This window comes from Athene noctua, chromosome 2 (genome assembly GCF_965140245.1).
Source record: "Athene noctua chromosome 2, bAthNoc1.hap1.1, whole genome shotgun sequence".
NCBI lineage: Eukaryota > Metazoa > Chordata > Aves > Strigiformes > Strigidae > Athene > Athene noctua.
In genome coordinates, this window is record NC_134038.1 from 121,871,919 (window position 1) to 121,895,020 (window position 23,102).

Genomic DNA, 23,102 nt, shown 5'->3' on the forward strand with positions numbered 1-23,102 from the left:
GACATTGAATGACTCAAGCGTGTCCAGAGAAGGGCAACGAAACTGGTGAAGGGTCTGGAGCACAGGTCATAGGAGGAGCAGCTGAGAGAACTGGGGGTGTTTAGTCTGGAGGAGGCTGAGGGGAAACCTCATCACCCTCTACAGCTACCTGAAAGGAGGGTGCAGAGAGCTGGGGATGAGCCTCTTTAACCATGTAACAAACAAAGGACAAGAGGGAATGGCCTCAAGTTGCACCAGGGAAGGTTTAGACTAGATATTAGGAAGCATTTCTTTCCAGAACGGGTTGTCAGGCGTTGGAATGGGCTGCCCAGGGAGGTGCTGGAGTCCCCATCCCTGGAGGTGTTTAAGAGTCGGGTCGACACAGCACTGAGGGATCTGGTACAGTTGGAAACTGTTAATGTTAGGTTAATGGTTGGACTAGGTGATGTTCAAGGTCCTTTCCAACGCAGATGATTCTGATATTCTGTGATCTCCTGCCTAGAATCTAAATCTGATGCCAGGCAGTTAGAAATTACCTGAAATATTTAAGTACGGGCCCTAGAAAATTCAATTTGAAATGGCACACACCACACTTCTAGAATATTCAGAAATATTTTTAGTTTACAGCTTTGTGCTTTTCCACTTTTGTTTTGAACAGCAGCTTCTCCAGGGACTGATAAAACTACACCTCCATCCCAATGAATTATTTTTTACCATGTTCCAGGTGACCAGTGACCTCAGGGGAAAAACTGCCATACAGTACAGACTAACTCTTTATAAGACATTGATGTCAGTAGATTACAAGCCTATCTTAACCTGATAGCAAGGTATTTGTCTCAGATGCTTGCAGGAGTAGAGGTAACTATTTCCTCATCTGGTCATGTGCAGATCTCACCAGGTAGGTTTTTAATATTTTGTGGACCTTTCTGAGCATAAATATTAGTGACTGGGCTGGGAATAGGACCTGTTATGCAAATGAATAGTCTCACCATGGCTGCATACAGGCACAAAGCAGGCAGCAGGACCGGGACTGACACTATTCCTTGCTCTCCCAGTTCATGTTATACGCCAGTCACCTTGGCAAGGGTCTCTCAAGCATCAGCATCATTCTCACTACTCTAAAGAAATCAGTTTATACAGTAGGAAAAACAGTGATGATTAATCCTTATTAGGACTGCAACAGATTCACCTGGGAGACTCTCAAGCACCTTAGGGAAGTAGGTCTTTATTTCCTTTAAATGGAAAGCTTTTCCCTTGTGCACATTTTGTTTTTAACTGGTAGGAGAGGAAAATTCCCTTTCCCTCCACAAACACTTCCACAGAGGGGTACAGATTGCAAATTAAGGGTGAACTAATCACTGCTAGAGCAGAAACACCTTAAGAGTTTGCTGTGTGGTATCATGAGCAGGCCCTATAGAAGCACAGTGTCAGTACAAAGGAATATAAAGATTTTCAAAAGAAAACTTACTTAAGAGGTTACTTGTGAGAAAGACTACACATACAAGATAGAGGAACTACATACAGTAAGTACACTAAGCAAGCATTTGTATATGGCCTTGTACCAGACACACTACAACTTGGAGAATTAGTGGCATGTTCTAGTGGGTCAAGAGGTAGAAAGCAGGATAGCATCCTAAAGCTCAGAGCCAGGTTTGGAAAGAAAGGAAGTGTACTTCCAGATTTTTCACATCAGAATTGACTAAATAACTTGTATCCTTTGAAAAGTCTTTGGTACTATTATGTTGTTCAAAATAGATGTAAAAATCATATTCATACAGCAGCTCCCATTGGAAGAAGCCTCTTGAGATCATCCAGTCCAACCACTGGCTCAAAGCAGGCCGTTCAACTTTTTTTTTTTTTTAAATACCTCCCACAATGGAGACTTCACTACCTCTGGGAAACCTGTTATGGTGTCTGACCACCTTCACAGTGTCAAAAAAAAGTTTCCTGATGTTTAAATGGAATTTCTTGTATTTCAGTTTGTGCATCCTGTACTTTCTGTCATTCCACTGACTACCCCGGGAATACTCTGGCTCTGTCTCCTTTACACTTCTCTATCTGGAATTTACACATGAAAGATTCCCCTGAAGCCTTTTCTTCTCCAGGCTGAACAGTCCCAGCTCTCTCAGCCCTTCTTGTCTGTCAGTTGCTTCAATCTCTAATTATCTTCTTGGCCCTTCACTGAGTTCACTCCAGTACATCCCTGGCTCTTGCACTGAGGATCCCGGAAGAGGGCACAGCACTCCTGATGGGGCCCCACCAGGCTGGGTAAAGAGGAAGGATCACCTCCCACAACCCACTGGCAATGCTCTTCCTCTCACAGAGACCAGGAGGCTGTCAGTTATCTTTGTCACAAGCACACATTGGGGGTTCATCTCTGGTGTGCACCAGGAACCCCCAGGCCTTTTCTGCAAAGCTGCTTTCCAGCCGTTACGCCCCCATTCCTCCAGAAGTGCAGCACTTGACATTTCCCTTTGCTGAGTTTCACAAGGTTCTTGGTTGCTCATTTCTCCAGCCTGTTTTAGTCCCCCGGAATGGCAACACAACCATCTGGTCTCTGCCACTCCTCTTAATTTTCATCATCTGCAAACTTGCTAAAAGCACACCCCACCCTATCATCCAGACCACCAAATGAAAATGTTAAACAGAACTGGCTCCAGTATCAACCCCTGGGGTATATTAGTAGTGACTGGCCTCCAACTGGACTCCAGCCATCTACACACAGAAGGCTACTGGGTTGATTAAACAGTATTTCCCCTTCAGAAACCCACGCTGACTACTTCCAAACACATTTTTCTCTTCATGCGTTTAAGAATTGGTTTTTGGAAAGATTTGCTCTATCACCTTCCCAGGGACTGAGGTGAGGCTGATTAGCCTGTAGTACTTTGAAGACATCAGATACCTTGGCCTTTTCCATGTCCTCTGTCACAAAATCTACCACCCCATTCAGCAGCAGGCCCATGTTCTCCCTAGTCCCAGTTTTGCTGTCAGTGTACTTCTTGCTGCCCTTCATGTCCCTCACCAGATTCAGTCCCATATGGGCTTTGGTTTCCCTAACCTCACCCATGCATAGAATCATAACAACATAGAATCATTTAGGTTGGAAAAGACCTTTAAGATCATCAAGTCCAACCATTAACCTAACACCTCCACTCCACCACTAAACCAGGTCCCTAAGTGACACATCTTTTAAATACCTCTAAGGATAGTGACTCAACCGCTCTCCTGGGCAGCCTGTTTCAATGCCTGATAAACCTTTCAATGAAGAAATTGTTCCTAATATCCAATCTAAAACCTCCCCTGGTGCAACATGACACCATTCCCCCTTGTCCTATCACTTGTTACTTGGGAAAAGAGACTGACACCCACCTCACTACAGCCTCCTTTCAGGTAGTTCTAGAGAGCGATGAGGTCTCCCCTGAGCATCCTTTCCTCCAGACTAAACAACCTCACCTCCCTCAACTGCTCCTCATAAGACTTGTTCTCTAGACCCTTCACCAGCTTCGCTGCCCTTCTTTGGACACATTACAGCACCTCAACGACTTTCTTGTAGTGAGAGGCCCAAAACTTAACACAGTATTCAAGGTGCAGCCTCACCAGTGCTGAGTACAGGGGGCAATCACTTCTCTAGTCCTGCTGGCCACACTCTTTCTGATACAAGATGCTCATGTTCAGAGTCATGCCCAGGCCACGTCTCCATATTCCTCCCAGGTTACCTGACCCTGCTTGCACCTCATGTGCACTTCCATTTTACGCTTGAGTTTTGTCAGGAGCTTTCTGTTAAGTCACCCAGGTCTGAAAATTACCTAATTTCAAAATATTTTCACAATACTTCCTCCAGAAATACTACAAAATTCTTCCATTTAAAACTGAATGCATTTTCCCTTTGCTTCTCTGTGTTATAAACTTTTCTCACAAGAACATTTGCCTTTCACAAAATCCAGTCTTCATCAACATAATACAAACATTTCTACCTACACTACTCTCCTCTCTGCAGTTCTTCATAGCACAACCTGAACTTCTGATACGATTAAGTTGTTCTGTTTTTTCCTTTTCTCAGAGCTTTGTGAATTTCTGGGGTGAAAATCTACAGGAAGAAAAAACAGTACAGTCCAGAAGCAGGCATATGGAAACAATCTCTGCTGACAATCTATCATAGGCTTTCCAGTTTTTCCCCATGGTGCATTTTATTCTTTTTTCACTAGAAATCTGCAATGTATGTTTATGCTACATGGTAACATCGCAGTTCTGCTGAGGTAGTAACAGGGTCTGCTACTAAAGGATATAATGCCTTCAAAAGAAAAGTTTCTTTAAGCATACATATGGCATTTACAGAATGCATCATGATGGTACAAGACCTACTGCACTCATTCGGGATGCTTTGCCATTTTAAAATACTCTCTCAGACTTGTACCCCACTATTATTACACATAGAGTACACCAATATGTACAATGATGTATTTCTGAAATTCATCTGTGATTAATACAGTAGCTGGCACAGCATGTTTAGCCACCCACATTTTCAGTTATTTTTGATTCAGCATTCGGAAAATGGAACATACGGAAGAATACATCCTCCTAGAATGTATATGGACCAACTACCAGTAAGTGTTATATTTACTGAACTAATTGGGAATAACTGCAGTTCTGCTATCTTGATAGAAGTGTTCAAGACAAATATCAATGACATAAGAATAGACTCAGCTTGTCAGCATAACACATCCATCCACACTGACAATGCTGCCTGGCTGAACCCAAGCAACGTAAATTAATAACAATATTACTGGTAATTGTGGACCATCTGGCAAATAAATATACTTTGTTAATATCCTTATAACAATAAATATTTGTTTTCTGACACGATTTTACAGTCCCTACACAAAACAGATACTTATAGATTGCACGTTCATGTTTAACATGTAGTTAAGAAAAAAATCAGTTGAACTGTATGTAACAGATAAGCACTGAAGAATGATGTCATCAAGGATTTTCCATCATGTCAGAGGTTTGATTTAAGAGGCTTTCATGTCTGTCTTAATTTCCAGTACCACTGTTTGTTGGCATGCTGTTTGCCCTGAAATCCCTGCCAGAAATTGATTTAAGCTTATTTTCCCAACCTACTAGCTACCTTGATAGTTTCTGTAGTTATAATATTTCATTGTAACAACATGTTGTAACAGCACAGGCAAAAGAAATTCTTCTGTAGATACAGGTTTTATATCACAAAGCAGAAGATCATGCTCTCTTTCTCCCAGCCAACTTAAGCCATAACTGCAAAGAATAGCAGTCTACCAACATTTAAACAGTGATAAATAATATCTTTGACCACAGAGGTCATCACAGCTCAGCTAAACAGGCATTCAAAGTGCGTCTTCTAAGTTTGTACGCTTATTTTTGTACTGTAAGCGCTGCAAGCAGCCATAATTAAGGTATAAGGCAGGGTTATCACATGCTGAAGCAGACATCATGCCCCAAATCTAAATGATGCTTAGATTCTTGCTGCCATATTAATACACTCTTACATGCTGTCCTATGTAAGTCCTCCTTACCACAAAAGGAGAAAAACACATCCTCTACAGCCATCCCAACTCGGCAAATGCCCACACCTCTAGATAAATGCATACTGTAATTACCATGGCCAATGTTTTCAGGGAAGATACCTCTTCGAACCACTCTCATTTTGGAGCCTGACACTTTCAAGAATACTAATTTTCAAATACTCCCAGACACATGAGGCTCCTTCTATGTACTATGAACTGAGCATCCAAACATAATCCTGATGTCAAATTCACAAGTGACTTTCAGCCATAAGCCTTACTGGCAACCAGCAGCTTCTGCAGGTTCAAAATGCTTTTGAAAGTTAAGATTCAGGATTCTGAATCACTTAGATGATTTTAAAACTATTACCTCTGCATATCCAGCCAGATTCACAAAAGGCTACTGGGACATTAATAGAACACAATTTTGATCCGTTCACACTGTTACCACTGATCTCTTAGTAACAGGACAGAGGCAGACTTACCTAATTTCTCAGGCATAGCATGACTGCTGCTTTTCAGCACACATTTTCACAGGAGAATCAGCTTTCGCTAAAAATAAACTTAACTGAGGAGTAAGATATAGCAGTGTGGGCACATGAATTAGGATTCACCTGCAACAAAAATCCCTCTAGGCCATTTGGAACAGTACAAGGGCGGAATACTTAAAGCTGAATCCTCTGTTGTCTGAAGAATTATTTCAGATTTAAATTTGCCTTCAGATTTATGGCATGCAGTGCTGCCTCTCTGGGGATTTCCCTGCAGTTTAGTCAGAGAGCTTCCCAGATACTTCAAGGGGCAGTGATATTTTTTTTTTTGCTTGAGGATGTTAAAGTTACTGCTAGCATCTTAACTCTGTTACAAAGCATCACCTTGTATAGGAACACGAGGTGTCAGTGATGGCGGGGTACCACTTACATTAGAGTCTCCCTATGAAAAAAGGTCTTAAGAGCCAAATTGAAGCTATTTAGTAAGAAACCAGCTTTTTTTTTTTTTTTAAATGCTCCCTTTACTCTCCATGGGGTCAAAGAGACAGGTAGAAAGAAAGGGCCATTACAGTATAAAGTAATACAAGAGGTTAGGAACAAGAAAGCTTTTGAATTAGAAGGATCTTGGATGGGAGATATGGTCTCAGCCTAACTATACCCCATCTTCTAACACTGAAGATTTAGAGATAATAAGGTAATTTTAAAACTGAAAAGTAAGTGGAAACCAACATCAAAAAAAAAAAAAGGAAAAAAAAGGAAAATGGAGAGGCATAAACCTGGGCAAGGAACATACAGAACTACAAGACAAAACCAACAGACATTTTTAGAAGCAGTGTGTTAAAAGCATAGGCTCTACTAATTAAAAACTTTTCAAATACCTCAGAAAAAGGAAACCTGAAATAGAATCTGTAAGGTCAACACACAGTCAAGATATAAAAATTGTTTAGAGTAGAGACAGCCTTTGCAGAAAAATTATTTTCATCACTGCACACTTCAGAGCCAGGAAGGCTCCAAACTTTGAACCCCTCTGGAGAGTATCAGTGTGATAAAAGTTGGCTTTCACATGCAGAGAGGTTAAACTGGGCACCACACCTATCCCTTCTCTGTTCAACACATTCCCAGATGACCACAAATGGGTGACTAGTGACAAAGTTTGCAAGTGATAAAATACCTGGTATAATCCACAACTATGTATGGCTGACACAGAAGATGAATGAAGACTTTCCAAAGCGTTTTTTTATTACAAGAATCTGAATCTCCCAATGAATTTAGATTCACGAAGTAAATTTAAAAACAGAAAATATTTTCTCTCCAAACAGTTAATAACTATATTATAGAATCCAGTGCCAAACTACATTGCAGAAGACAAAAACGGGTTAAAGAGTGAATTAGAATTATGGAGGTCAAGTTTAATCCGTACTTACTATCAACACTCATTCAGATAGAGTCTGAAAAACATTTTTTATTTTTTTATTATTTGTAAATGGGATATAATCAAAAATAGAAGAACTGCGCACTTCCACTGATGTTACATTTTTCTTTAAGTACCTGCCAGAAGCTGCTTTTGGAGAAAGCCTTCCATCTGACCTAATACAGCAATGCTTTTGTTCTGACCTTTAGGAACACTTCTCTACCTCATGACATGGGGTTCATGAATAGACAGAATAGGTGGTGACAGTCCTGGAGCTGAATCTCAGATAGTAAGGACTGTCACACATCCACTACCTTCAAAAGACCTCTGATAACCCGCAGTGCTGGAAGCCGTGCCCAGGGGGGACAGGGGTAGAGAACAGAGGAGTGGAAACAGCAGTTTGACCCAAAAAGCTGGTTCCTTTGATTGCAACTTACCATACGCTACATAATTGTGGACATAAATGCAGTATGTGTTTCAATCCTCTCCTGGCCATATTTAACTTCCTTCTTCAAAGACCGACTTCTATTTCTCCAATAGTGAAGAAAGCTGAATCATGTTTCTAAAAAAGAAATCCCTATTTATTGTTCCTTTTGGTTCATCACCACCCAGTTTTCTATCCTTATCCATGACCTCGTACGAAAAAGGCACAGGCATAATTGTCTCAAGAATACTTAAAACATACTGGGGGGTTCTATAAGCAGACAGTAAATCTCAGAAAGATTCTTCTCTGTTCTCACCTCTTTTCAGGAATATAAATCCAAGACTTTCAGAAGTTCTAGGAAATAAATTACTCCATTTTTAAAACCTGTTCTAAATCCATCCACACCTTCATGTTATATGGGCCAGGGCATGTTATAGAAAGTATGTCAACCTCACCATTTTCAGGATTATACAACTAATGTATCAGGTGACAAAAAATTAGAAAGCCTCTTTAAACAGTTAAAGTGAATTTTCTCTCTTAGTTTGGTACTGAGACTAAAGACAGATTAGGGGGAAAACCAAAAAAAGGGGCTAAAGGAAGAAATGAAACCATATTTAAAAGAAAAAATACTGATTTTTATAATTTTTTTATGTCTACATTTATAGTTATTTTACCAAACAATTTAATAGCTATGAAATATTTAGCAGAAGATTAAATCGCATGTATTCCCCAAGAAATTGCTTATTTGTCATACATAGTTCTACCTCCATGGTTTAACTTGCCTTCAAATAATATTTCTTTAACTAAAAGCTCCATTATGGCCTAACACTGGAGTGGTCCGAGTCATTCTTAATAGTACAGTGGCAATCACTACATTACACTGCCTTTAGGGAAGAAACAGCTAAATTTAACTGTGAGATAAAGATTAATCTTTGCACCAAGGAATACCTTTCCAATAATTAAGAGAGAAGTAGCAAATGTCAGGAAGACAAAAAATATTAAGAGCTAACACTTGATTCAGCCAAAATTCATTCTGAAGTTACCTGCAAATGGTGCACTTCATCATCCAAAATAAAAACAAAAATAAGAAAAAACAACAAAACACCAACTTAGCTTGCTGTGTATATTTCTGCCAAAACAGCCATTATTTTATTGCATTCTTCCTGTAGTCCTTAAAAAAAGACTGCAAATACTGCCCTGGATTTGGTGAAAAAAGTACCTAGCCTTTCTGGAACATCGTGGGAGGGAAAAAGTGTCTCTGTATCTTAAAGCTGTTCTGACCTCCTAGATGAAAAAGTGCAAGAGCGATGACCAGTTCCCAGAATGTTGACATATTACAACATGACATTAAAGAAAATGAGAACAGCATGCAAGAGAACATTTTGAACTGCAAAAGCAGCAATTCATTCATCAGAGTTTGGGGATAATTGATGTCATTGTGCAAGGCTGAAACACTGCACATGAATCTGACTAACCACGTTCAAGAAATACTGGAACAAGACTTGAGAAGAGGGACCATGGCAACAGAGAGCTTAAAACAGGAGACTAAAGAAAGCTGGTTTGTGTAGTCTAGTAAACAAAGGTGGAGAAGGGACTGCTGCCTATAAATAGGTCAGGGCAGTAAACATCAGCAAAGAGTGCTATTTCAGATAGAAAGCAGTTCTGGAACAGAAATAAATGGATGAGAACTGACTGTGAATAAATTTAGATCAGAAATCAGAAGCAGCTATCCAATCATTAGGCCTGGCATGCCTATTCAGAGCCAAGAGGGAAAACCACCTACTTTAAGATGGAGATTGGTCAGATGATGAAATTATGTGGGCGTGTGACAGCAGGAGATTGACTCAGTGACCCAAAAGGACCTTTTTTTTTTTAAACTGGTATATTCCTAGTAGCTGACTACTTGCACATCTTTCTTCCAGATCAAGGAGCGATCCTCCCCACTGGCCCTTGAGACTGCTGAAGCAATGAAAACCTCCCATTTCCTCTCCAGGGGCCAAGCAAGTCCTTCTAAAGGACTAAAGCTTCTTACACCTTTCCGCTTCCACAGCAGGGCTGCAGAGAGACAAGCTGGTTCACCATGCGCCATGGAATATGGTTCATTCTCATCATGTAATAGGAAGTAGCAGATGAGGGTCGCAGAAGATCAGTGACAAGTGCTATCATGCTCTACCCTCTACAGCACTAGAGCTGTAGGCACATTAGATGGTGAATTCCACTGCTTCACCTTAGCCTTTTTAAGAAAGGAGAAGGGAATGGTTAATATCATCGATTACTTCTGGTCTCTGTGGATCCTCATTTCTGAATGAGAGCTTACACTGTATTTTGTAAGCAGGTGGTTAACGTTCTCTCCCTGCACTTTGGGCAGACTGAAGACCAGCGAATGCAGACAACAAAACACCAGCAAGCACTGCTAAGAAGCTGCAGACAGTCAGCACCACCAGCTTAGCCTTGTGCTGGACTAATATGGTCCCACCAGGCCTGAATAGCTTCTGGTACATTTATCATCACAATCGAGTTGGCTTTGATTTCTCCACTTCATCTCAGTATTGGCCTACAGTGCTAGCCTTGGCAAGACAAACAACCGTATTGTCTCACCCTCCCGGGCCTTCACTTTGGACAGTTTGACTGTCATCTCTTGGGAAGGGGGAGACAGGGTGGGAGAATGAAATTAAAGACAGCAAGCTGTTTGCAAGACCCCCCTACCTGCAACACTCACTTCCTCTGGCAAAAGGCACTATAACCCTTCACAATGTGAAGAACAAAGGTGGGGGGTTTTGCTGCACTTTCAGAAGGTCACTGACAACAGCATTGCAGTAGTAGCATGTACTGAACATAAACAGTAGTAATTACTAGTATTGCCTTCATTAAACTCTTCCCATTGCTGTACCACAACATACCTATTTGTTACTGCAACAGAAGGGATACCGAGGAGTAGGAGCAACAGCTTTTCCTTCCATAATCTGAAAGAACTCTCTTCCAGGAACACGTTACTGAATGTCTCATACCCTAACATACCATGCCATAAACCTAATGTCAGCAAAGAAGAATGTACGAACTGTTATAAGAAAATTAAAGGGGCATGCATTAAATTACCATCAATGACCTCATACCAGACTATTAAATGGAAGGAGCATGTAAACTGATCCATTAACGTGTTCCTAACAGATGGTTCAGAGATACTTTGCTGGGATAACCAATGTAGCTGTCTCAAAAGATGGAGGTTAATACATCCTGCTTTTTACCATACGGGCCTTAAACAGGAATTTAAAGTTAAACCATTGTGTCACTCAAAGACAGATGGTGAGAAGAAATAAAGCTCATTTCAAGAGGCAACTTATAGTAATTCATATTAATGCTCTAATAACTACGTTAGACTTTACATTTTTATATTTCATGCTTATACTTCAAACGACTTCTCTTAAGAAGGCTGTATGTCTATCAAGTATAGAAAATATTGTGCAAATACTAAGACATTTCACAAGTCCTGGAAGAAGTATATGTCGTTTATAGTATTTCCTACATAGCTGCAGTTACTTTTTCAATATCCCACATAATAAACTTTTATCAGAAGCCCATTATTTCATGTAACATACCTCAAACTAGAAACACAGAAACTATAATTTAGCCTTGCCAGAATACATACATATATATACAATTGTTTCACCTTCATCCTTTGTTACCAAAAACATACTGACCCATTTTCTTAAAAATGCTTACCAACTCATCTTTGGTTTTGCTACAACAGAACTTTTGTTAGTTTTGTCCTAACTGTTCAGTACAACAGCAAAACAATACTTTAAACTTGCACAACAACATACTCCATCGCCAGATCTTCTAAGTAAGAGGAGGTTCTCCAAGCTCAGATGTGCTTAATGGATGCCCTTTGAGGTATCAGGGTTACAACAGGTTATTCTATTTCTTCAACTGAAGTGACTCCCACATGGTAAACAGGGGCTGGGAAGATGAGGAAATGCTTTGTACTGCACCCAGGAGGACCTCTACTGGTTGCCTTGGCTGGTCAGTGTTACTGGACCTGTAATGGACCTGGGGTGTTCTGCACAGCAGAGCTAACACAGCTGAAACTGAGATGCTTCCTGGCATCACAGAACAGAGCTGAGATTGAAGCTTTTGGCTCTTTTGTTTAAAGATGTGTTTTTTCTCTTCACTGAGGTCAAGATTGAAGCTTCTTTGAGTTAAGCTTTATATCAAGATCTAAATTCTCAGACAGCTGGTTAGTGGCTCCCACCCCACCCCCCGCCTGGTGGTTCATCGGGTTATGAGAACCTCTATCCCCAACAAAAGGGTAACAGCCTACACTAGCTTTCATCTGCATCCTGAAGTTCATCAAGCATGAAACACTGCATTTCAATGATCTACAAGAAGTTCCTGAACTTTTCTGGACTCCCTGCTAGGATCCAGAAGAGCTCTGCAGTAAAGCTACTCTTGGGCTTTGGTCTTGAGAGGAATTCAGCAACAGCCAGACTGCAGATGAGCTCATTTTACCTTAACCCTACCAGCCCCCTAAGTGTGAAAATTTTAGGGCAAAAGGTAATTCAGTAGAGAAATAAGCAGTCACTCTCTCTTCAAGAGATTTTTTTTTTCCTAAGGATGCATAACTGCATTCATACCGGTTTCATCCCAATGGACTTCAAACTAAACCAAGACAACCAGGGTTCACAAACACTACTGCCTCGCCACCTAGGTGTGGCAAAACCTCTTTGGTATCTGTTGTGTTCTTATCTATCTTTACCTACTACTGATCGGCAGCACAAAGCCAATTAATTCTGTGCTCCCCTCTCACCCCCTGACAAATACTGGCTGCTTCTGGGCAGTGGGCATTCCCCAAGGGATAGAGTTAATCGTGAGTCCCATCACAGAAGTGCCAGTACTAAAATCCGGCTTCTCATACCCCACAGGTTGCTCTCATTCTTTGGACAAATCCCTCTTTACTGTCAAAATACAAAGACACAAGAATGGGCCTTTTTATATCTTCCTCTCTGCTAGTCGCAGCCCAGTGGCAAAGTCCCGGGGGCAACAGCAATAACAAAATAAGCAATTCTTTATGTATGCTAGGTATCAGCCACACAGCTATGTAACCAAGGGATGTCCTAAGGAAAGCTTTCCTACTGCCAGTTCAGGTTGTAGCCACATGCGCTATGACAGAACTGCAGTCACAAACACTTATTTACCTACAAATGTACTGACCAGGCTTGAGCACCCCACCGTGGATGTGCTCTGGAGACCAGAAATCGCAGTTTAACAGCGTAACAATGTTGGTTCCCAGCTGGTTAAAATCACAGCTGGGGTCAAGCTAGGTTTAATTATGCAAGCGTAGTAAGAAATAACACCTCAGTAAACATCTTCCTCTTGCAGTCAGAAATAAACTCTTACTGGCAACTGCTGCTCTCCCCGCCAGGAGCACACCAGAAGCGTAACCCACACGCACACCTGTTTCAATGGGAGCAGGTAAAGCAAACGCTGTCTTACAGATGGAGATGAAAGCGATTCTTTTACTGAGCAACGGCTCCCTAAGGCACACGAAGGTAGAGCTCAACCGGAAGGCCCGAGGTTGCTCTGCGCTGTGACTGAGCAGCCCATCTGGCAAGGGTTGATCAGGTCACTCCCGACACAGCGTGCCTTTCCCTGGGCAAGGGGCAAAACCAAAACCCATCCTACCCCCTCGTTGACAGAAAGCAAGCAGAGGAACCCTCCTCCTACCTGAACTCGGGCAGGAGGTTTGGCCGCAGCCCATAGAAAGCCGCCGAGAGAGTCACTAGCCAGCCAGGTTTGTAATTCCCATTCTCGCACTCCAGGTAAGGCGAGGACCACCTGATGTGGCTCTTATCAGCAGTGAAGCTCTCCCGCCTCTTCCAGCTGTTCTCCAAAGTTTTGGGGCCCGTGTTTAAGACCTTCCTGTGCAGATGGGGCCTCCACTTGCGCTTCAAGCTGTGGAACCACTCGGTTTCCACAGAGGCGTTGGCCAGGCGGTGAGCCGAGGAGGACAAGTCCTGCAGGAGGACCTGGCTCTCGTGCCTGCTGGCCTGGAGGAAAACCTGGGGCGTGGAGGAGAAAGGCTCCGTGCTGAAAGTGATAGCTGCCCTAGAGATGTTGGGGTCCCCCTCCAGAAGACTCCTGATCAAGGCGCGGTACCACTCCAGGTCCTCCTGCAAGTTCTGCTCCCGCGACTTATTGCTCTGGAGGATCATGTTGAGGAAGTTGGTGGCATGGGTGAGGGTGTCCAGGGCCCCGTGCAGGGAGGGGTGCGAGGTGAAGCGCGACTTGCCGGCGAGGCTGGCCAGCTCGTACCGCCCGGAGCAGTTGGCACGCCGCAGCTCCCGGGAGTCGCCCGTGTAGAGGAACGAGGCCACGTCCTGGGGCACCTCCTCGGCCAGCCGCTGCGCCAAGATGGTGCTCTCCGTAGAGCGGCTCCGCGGGGCCGGCGGAGGCTCCCGGCTCTTGATGTGGTTGTAAACAGGCTGCCTCCCGCCGAGCGCCCGCTCCCGGCCGCGCACCGCCTGCCCTTGGCCGGCGGCGGCCCCGAGCCCCCGCGGGGCGAGGAGCAGGAGGAGAAGGAGCCGGAGCAAAGCCATATCCCCCGGCGCTCCCGGCCGCGCGGGCACGGCGAAGTGGCCGAGGACGGGCTCCGCGCAGGCGGCCGCGGTGCAGGGGCACGAACGCGCAGGGGCGGCCGAGCGCCGGCGGGACGGAACGCGGCCCCCGACCCGCGCGTCACCTGTGGCGGCGCCGCCCGCGCCCTCCCCGGCGCCGGGCGCCGCGCAGCCCCACCGCCGGCCCGGAGCGGCTGGCAGCCCCTCCGGCGACGGCCGCAGCGAGCCCGCCTGCGCCTCCTCCCGCCGCGGCCACCGCGCTCACTGAGCTGCTGCTGCCCAGCGCAGCGCGCAGGGGCGGCGGCGCCCGCGCCCGGCGCAGCGGCGGGTCCCCCCGCGGCGCCCCGCCGCCGCCCGCACTCCGCCGCTCCGCATCCTTCGGGCGCCGCTCGATGCCGGAGGCGGGGTGGGGGAAGGGGGGGGAGTGTTGGGGGGCGCGGGACTGCCACTTGCTGCGGGGATCAGCGGGGCTGGGCGGCTGCCGGGGAGCGCTCGGCTCTCGCCGCGAAGACCCCCGCCCCCGGCTGCGGGAGGCTGCTCACCGGGCGGCCGCGCACCGCCCGGCACCCCTTCCCCGCCGGCCCTTATAGGTGTACGCCAGGCAGCTGCCGCCCCGTGTGGCCGCCTCGCCTGTCAGTCAGCCGGCAGCCATTCACGGGGCAGGAGGACGGCGCCGTGCCGCGCGGAGGGAGGCGGCGCCGCCGCCGAGAGGCGTCGAGGCACCTCGCTTCACCTGCCGCCGGCTCAGCTCTGGGCGCGGGCGGGGGAGCCGCCCGCCGCAGCGGCCGCCGCTCCGCTCTCCCCCACGCACATACTGGCAGCCCCACACCCCCCCCGCCCGCGGCCGAGGGACGGCGGGCGGGGAACCGGCCGGCGGGGGCTCCGCCGCGCCCGGGCCGGCGCGGGGCTCGGCCGCCGCGTGTGGCAGCGACACCTGCCGGCCGGGCGTGGGGCGGCGCCGCTGCGCTCTGCGCCTACGCGCCGGCGGGAGCCGCCGGGCAGCGGCCGCTGGGGCTGAGGGGGGAGGAGGCGGGGGGGTGCCGGGTGTTAAAAATACCGCCGCCTCCCACCCCGTCGGCGGGGGACGGGAGAAGCAGCTACGGCTTGATCCGCAGAGCGCGGGCTGGTGGCTGTCAGGGCTGCGCGCCGCTGGGAGGAAGGCGCCCGCGCCTCAAGCGGTCGTGGGGCTGGGTGGCGGGGAGGCGCAGGTCTGCTCCTCGGCTCCCACCCAGGACGCGTGGGGCCGGCCGGGCTGCCCCGGGAGGGAGGAGTTGGGCGGGAGGGCACAGCGTTTGGGTCGGAATGGGCAGCTCGGTCCTCTGGGGCGTCCGGGCCGAGATGTCCCCGTCGTCTGCAGGTGCGGCCGCGTTCCGCGGGCTCCTCGCGTGGGCTGCCCCACGCGTCTCCCTCGCCTCACGGCCCAAACACGGAGCGCATCCTGCCGTAATGGGAACAGAGCCGCTTCCCTCTCCCTTCGACTACGGCACCTGGCTGATTGTAACCATAATGTTTCCTGCTTTTTTCCCCTTGGTGTTTTAACTCCAAGATGCTAATTCCTACTGCTGTCTTCAAAACTAAACCCTTAATCCAGTGGCTTTCGACACTGACCTGCAGAGCACCTGCGTGGAGCCGAAGCAGCGCTGGCTGATCACCCGGCTTTCTCCTGCTCTGCTGAAACTGCCCTTGGAAAAACACAAATGCCTTGAAGATTTAGTTAGGCTTTTCCAGATAAGCCATCGGTTACAGGGCCATCGTGATCAGTAATACGGGTTTAGTTTAGCAAAGCGTTTAAACATATGTTTCACTTTGTGCATCTTCTGTGGCAGAAGTATTCACCTGCTCAATACCTTCCTGTTGGATGAGGGGTTCGTGACAGGAGGCAGTTAGCAAAGGGTGGCGGTCCACAGCAAAATCTAATTACAGTTAATTCCATTCTGGTTTAATCTAAAACTCCATTTTGGAATTCAGAAGTGCAGATGAAAAGCGTAGTAAAATAGGATCTTTTTTTTTTTCTTCTTTCTCCCACACGCACATGTGCATGCACATCCTATAAGGAGCAGATTTCAGTCGTGCAGAATATATGATCTAATTTTAAACCACCACCAAGATATATCTGCTCCTTAAAGCATACTCTTATTTTAGAATTATTTGAAAATATACTTCAAGGAATAGTCATTCTAATATAGCTAAGTGTAAATTACATTTGCAGTCCATATATCCTAGTGACATAATGCATTTTATTTTTGCCCATGATCACCTTTAATAATTATAATACCACATGTGGCTAAGAGAGAAAGTTACACTTTTTTTTTTTTTTCCTCGTTACATGCAGCTGAATAAGGTATTCACTGCTTAAGAATAATTTACTTGTACTGAACTTTCCCTCAAGTGAATAGCCTGTGAGATTATCTAGAAACTGCATGTACAGAGCAACTCAGAAACTGGTATTTATGGTCTAGCACAGCACAGGGAGCCTGTGCTTCCCAGTCTGCACTGAACAAATACCTAAAGACGCATCGCTTGCTGTGGATAAGTGAGAACCAGGGCAGCTGTCAGGACTGAGCTAAGCTGACATGGGATCAGTTACATGGGGAGATATCGGTGGCAACACAAATAAGCAAGCATTTTTTTTTAACAGTGCGCCTGTGCTGATTCTCTTTACTGACTGTCACGGGCAGCTCTAACGGAAAGGTCAGTTCCCTGATGGGAATTCACTTCCCCTTCTGTAGCCTGACTATTAATACCTACCTAAATTGCACTAGGCCTGATAAATGGCCGAGTTCACACGTTCTCAGGCTAATCAAATATCCCTTTAATGTACCTGCGTAGTAAGTTCATTCTATTTCCCGATCTCCTCATAGTCCTTTCAAATACCCTTCTCCAGTAGCACCCACCGCTCCCCCACCCCCTCATCCTTCACCAGCACCCCTAGAAGTTGTTGGTCTTAACCCAAAGGTTTGCCAGGAGCAAAGACCCAAATGGGTCAGGGCAAAACTCCAGCTGCTGGAACTCTCTCCCCTACCTCGGTGTCAGATGTCTCTCTTTTTCCTGTCTCATCGGTTTGCTCTGTGCTTGTGCTCTCTGCTACTGAGTCAGAGGGAGAAGATGAGAGGTTAGCTGGAGGACTTTCTCATCATTAACAGTGCCAGGTTTGTTGTTCAGCCTTGCACAGCTGCATCGCAGAGGGTTCAAATAGTCTTTCTTGATCCTCTAGGGCTTCCTCCTGCAGTCACTTCAGACTGGCTCCCAAATAGCTACTGCGTGTAGCCAGGTCCAGTGTGAAACACAAACAGATTTGCAAATGTGCATCTCCTTACAGCTTTGTAAAAACTATACTGTGGGACCCAAAGCCTACTGTTCATTGCCCAGGGAACTGGCAATATGGAAAGACAGTATCCTCTTAGATTAAAGAAATCCACCAAATATTTTATTTATATTATACTACAAAGGACTGGAAGAGATGTAAGAACTTTTGACCATTGTATTTTTATTTTAATATTAAAATGCACTGATGATTCTGGCCTGTCATTTGTGATCAGTTGACTGTGCCAGAGATCTGTTGACCTGTGACCAGTACAATGTGAACATGGACTGGGAGTCCCTGAGACACAAGATTATTGTGACTAAATAATGTTTCCTCTGCTTCTGCTTCAGTTCTGCCAGAGGTGCTACTTCAAACCATCCACCAGCAAGGAATCAGGAGGCATCAGACTGCTGTTCCACATACTTCTGAGTTGTTACAACTCTCTCAGTTGCGGTGTACCACAAATCTGTACCAAAAAACCTGTACATGAAGGCTCTCGAGCGATTACCTATCACACCACAAGTCTGCATTCAGATGTCGTGTGAGTTCAACCTGAGTCTAATTACAGTGTAGAAAAAATAGTGGTCAAAATGTTAGCAGTTTTTAACAGACTAGAGTAAGTGTAACCTACTTTCTCCAAGTGTGGCCTATACAGAAAGATCCTGGTTTATCTGAACCATTTGAAATGCTAGAAGCATCAAAATTATTGTGTTGTTAAAACCAATTTGAATGAAGGAAAGACTGTAGTAGTTTTGAAATGTATTTAAAAACTCAATTATGTATTAATTTTTGTGCTAAACTGGTTAGGTGATACACAGAGTATACTCACTAACTGCTAAAACTTTGAGAATGATGTGTCGTATTTCCCTCACAAAACAGAAATACAATGTTTGTCAAAATCATTTCTTATGGTATTCAAAAACACATTAAAAATAGTGTCCTTTTAAAGTAAAAGTATTCTTGCTTTTAGCTTGATTATCTAAAGAAATAATGTTCTTGCAGTCATATTTTTTTGTCTGTCGGATGAGTCCCTTCTGTCTGCCAGTAACTCCTGATCCCATTAGTTCCTTTCAGCTAAGTTTGTCAACAATGCAAAGGTCTCAAAGTTTCTGCAAGCTTCTACAAATGTTGTGAAACTCACGGCTGGATCAAAGAAAGCAACCCATGTTCTTTTTCATGCTGGGGGAAAAGCTGCAGAGTGCGTTCAAGAGTTCCATGGTCAATTTGGTCTTTCGTTTGGCTGCTCATATTGGCCAATAAGTGTAAGTGTACCCCAGAACCATTGGAGCATGTGCTGCTGCCTCCCTACCCAATAGACAGGGAACAGTGGAAGGGGCTAGTGGGAGGGAACTCAGAAGGTCAAGGGGGAGCTGGTGACACTCGATGGTGGGCACAGTGCCACAGGGCTTTAATATACGATGAAAAGAGCACGCGGGCGCTGGGAGAGATGCTGGGTTTTCTGCAGCAGAGGGTGAGAGAGAGAGTGAACACAAATCCATTGGAAACCAGGCTTCGTTAGTTCTGTGCTTCCTCTCACAAATGAACTAAAGCCATCACCTAAATATTTCAGAGGGTGTGATGGTTTGACTCTGGCTAAATGCCAGGTATCCACCAAGTCGCTCTATCACTTCCCCCCCCCCCCTTCCCTTTGTTTTCTCAACAGGGTAAAGAGGGGAAAGAAGATAAACTAACCCTTGTGGGTGAAACAAAAGCAGTTTTAATATAAGCAAAGCAAAGCAAAAGTCCGCGCGCGGAAGCAAAAGCAAACAGATTTATTCTCTCCTTCCCATGAAGAGGCGATGTCTGGCCTTCTCAGGAAGCAGGGCTCCAATACGCGTAGTAGTTGCCTCGGAGGACCAAGGGTGACCCCACCCCCTTCCTCCTTTCTCCCAGCTTTATACTGAGCAGACGTCATATGGTATGGAATATCCCTTTGGTCGGTTTGGGTCAGCTGTCCTGGCTGTGTCCCCTCCCAAGATCTTGCCCACCCCGTCCCACTGGGGAAAATATCAGAAAGAGCCTTGGTGCTGTGTAAGCACTGCTCAGCAGCAGCCACAACACCAGGGTGCTATCAACACCCTGCAGCTCCCAGCATAAACCACAGCACCGTGAGGGCTGCTATAGGGGAAAACCGATTCCAGTTCAGCCAGACCCAATACAGAGGGAAAAAAAAAAAAAAGAAATATGAAATAACCAAAATGCAGGGTACAGAAGTTTTTACTCAGAAGCTGATGGAAGGAGCAGCAGGAGCTTACCTGTCAATTAATGTTCACTTATACTTCAAACCCACTGGATATTTTCTTAGAAACACTGAGACAGAAGGAATCTCACAGAAGTTACCCAGTACAGCACTCCTGCACTGTGGCAGGATTATGTACAGCACAATGCACAACTGTTTCTGGCAAGTTTATCTACTTTTCTCTCAGACAACTTCCAGTCAAGTGGACTCCACATCTGGTTTCATCACCTTTGCACCAAGTGTACCTAGCTAAGGTTTCATCACCTTAGCACCTAATATACCAAAGTCTTCTTTACTTTCTTTGGTTCTTTGCTTTCTTCTTTTCAGTGCACAATCACCACAAGCTAGTATATGTCTGCAAAAGACGACTTTGACTTACTCCTTTTTTTCTTTTATCTGGGCTAAATTAATCAGATTTCTTAACAAATTATGCTTTCTAAAACTGTTGTTGTTCTCTTCTCGATTTTCCATTTTGTTAGCTTGTTTCTCTAGGTGTACCAGACAAGGCCTCCTGCTGTGCCTCTTCCACGGCTATGCAAAATTCTCTTTTAATACACCCCATATTGAGGTCTGCCTGCTTTTTCACCTTTACCACAGTATTGACTGCTATTTGAGTCTGTGATGCTATGTAATCCTCCTAACCTTTCAAAACATATTGCTTTCTAGTTATCCATTATCTATTTTTATTTGAGGATTTGAGCTTTGCTTCCTCTGGGTGCTACTTTGCATTTGTCTCTGTTGAATTTTACCTTACTGATTTTAAGCCATCTCTCTGATTTTTCAAGATTATCCTTAACTCCTATTCTGTTCTTCAAAATGCTTTTAACTATCTCCTTGTTTCCTGCCATCATTTGCTAGTTTTATGACCTTTTATTTCCTTATCTGAACTGTTGAATCAGTTGAAACCAATTTAGTAAAATGTAGCTGAGATCAGAACCCTTCAGGAACCTACTTGAAACATCCTCCTGGTTTGAATAGTACACAAGTGATACTTACTTTTTGAGAATGACTTCAGAGGCAATTGCTTACCACTCATGACCCACCTACGTAATACTTGCTTAGCTTACTGATGAAAACCTCATAGCAAGCATGTAATGAATGTTGCTGATGCAGACATACAGCACTGCTTCATCGCTATCCAGGAGGTCAGTTATGAGTCAAAGAAGAAAATTCAGTCTGTTTCCCATGGAGTTTTCATGACAATTCCATATTGGGTAATTTTAATCAATTTATTATTTTCTAGATTATTGTTAGCAAGTAGTTTAATAGTTCTTTTCTGAATCTTCCTGGTGATATTTATTTCATAAACTTCTTTATAATCTCTTTCTTCTTGTTTTCTGAAAATAAATACTATGATTTTTTTTTTTTTTCCAGCTTTAGAATCTTCCTTCCAAACGCTTGAAATGGCAAGTGGTAGTGTATGTTTGAAAGATCACATCTTATCTCCAACAGAAAATGTTATTCTAGATTAGGAGAAAATTGTCTGTCAGACATGTTGGTGGCTTTGACTCCTAATTGCTTGTGAAGAACTTGCATCTAATATGCAGGTGTATCTAATAGGCAGATGCAGACTCTGCATTTTAAATAAACACTGTACAAAAGCTTTGTAAGGTTATTCACAGTGAGGGAAAGATGAGGGGATGCTGAAGTTAAGGTGGCAAACACAGTCCATTCTGCTTGTACATTACAGAAATTATTTGAATGCAGGGAGACCTTGCCCACATATACTGAGAGCTGTTGATGCGTTCAGACTCTGTTGCAAGGACACAGTGTAATGCACTTACACTAAGGAGAGCAAAACTGCAACTCAGAACACATACCCAATAGCAGTCAGATCCCTGAGCCAGTTTCCATTAATTCCTTTATTTCAAATTAAAACAAAGGTAAACCAGAAATGTCTGTGGCAATAAAGGCAGGGTACAACAAATGGAATAAATTACTAGCATAGTACCTGGCCTTCACAGACTGAAGCTCGCTTCTCCATAATTTCCAGTATAAATGTTGTGCTAAGGACATTAAGTGGGAAACACTCCTAATAATGGTAGAAGAAGGTTCAATGCTGTATCCAAAAGCAGCTATTAGTGTGTAAGGCCCTATGTTATGAAGCCTAAAAGCTAGCCTAAATCCCTGGTCTCTGCAGCAGAATGAACAGCTGAGCTCAGCCCCTCAGCCCTCTCCCTGGGAGAGCAGCAACACACGCGGAGGAGGAGTGCTTGCTCCCCTGATAGTCTGTTTTAGCTGCAGCAAGAACAGCATTTAACTGCAGCCTCTCATTGAGAGAGTAAAAATACTGCTTGTGCTTAGCCACAAGCCACTTGGGTACAGATTAATGAATTTCTGCTAAAGCCCAGCCAGAGATGGTGGTATTGCTCACCTTCAAATTAATAGCCAGCACTTAAAACACTTCTCTGGCAAGTGAGAGATGAAGGCCCTCCTCAACAAGAGCTTCAAAACTACAACTTTGAGAAGACAGCCCAACAGCAAACTGGCAGCTGGTCAGGGCCCGAATAGGTCAGGCAAGAAATGAATAAGAGGTAAATACACTAAGACAAAATAAAGGAGAAATCACCTGAAAAGGAAAAAAAATATGAGCATCAGGAAAATTAAATCTCAACTAGGACATCTTATATTGAGTAGCTAAGTTTCCTATGAGCACCTTGCCTTCAGTAATGAACCGGTTGATTACGATGAGCATCCTAATCAACACAGTGCTTTTTAACAGCTTAATATACATGCTTCAGGACTATCAGGGAAGAATAATCTGCTGGATAATATCAAAGACAGGGTGGGTTTCTTTGTTCCGTTATGACAAGAATAATATTCATAGTATTTCCAACAATATCTCAGCAAAACTGATTGTTTTATCAAGCAAAAAATCACAAATGCACACTATCCTGCCATAGTCCTACCCTCCTATCCTAATCCAGTCTGTACAGCTGTAAAACGCTAGCTGTTGTTTTCTTCCTTGCTTTCTCTCTGCTTGGGATTTAGGGTACTGTAAACTTTTTTTGAACTTTCAACGGTGTGACCCACAGTATGGTGACATGGTAACTACTTTGAATTTAACTATATGTCTGGATTCAATATTATTCCTCCCAATTATTCTACC

General features: G+C 44.6%; 1 protein-coding gene across 2 annotated transcripts in view; it reads right to left on the reverse strand.

Moving 5' to 3' along the window:
• Nucleotides 1–14,585, reverse strand: part of GPR158 (G protein-coupled receptor 158) — a 203,835-nt gene extending 189,250 nt beyond the window's left edge. For both annotated transcript variants that reach the window (XM_074900127.1, XM_074900126.1), the window contains exon 1: nt 13,561–14,585. In XM_074900127.1, coding sequence (XP_074756228.1) covers nt 13,561–14,432 — 872 coding nt within the window. In that variant the 5' untranslated portion in view covers nt 14,433–14,585. The remainder of the gene's footprint in view (nt 1–13,560) is intronic.
• Nucleotides 14,586–23,102: the final 8,517 nt, after the last annotated feature.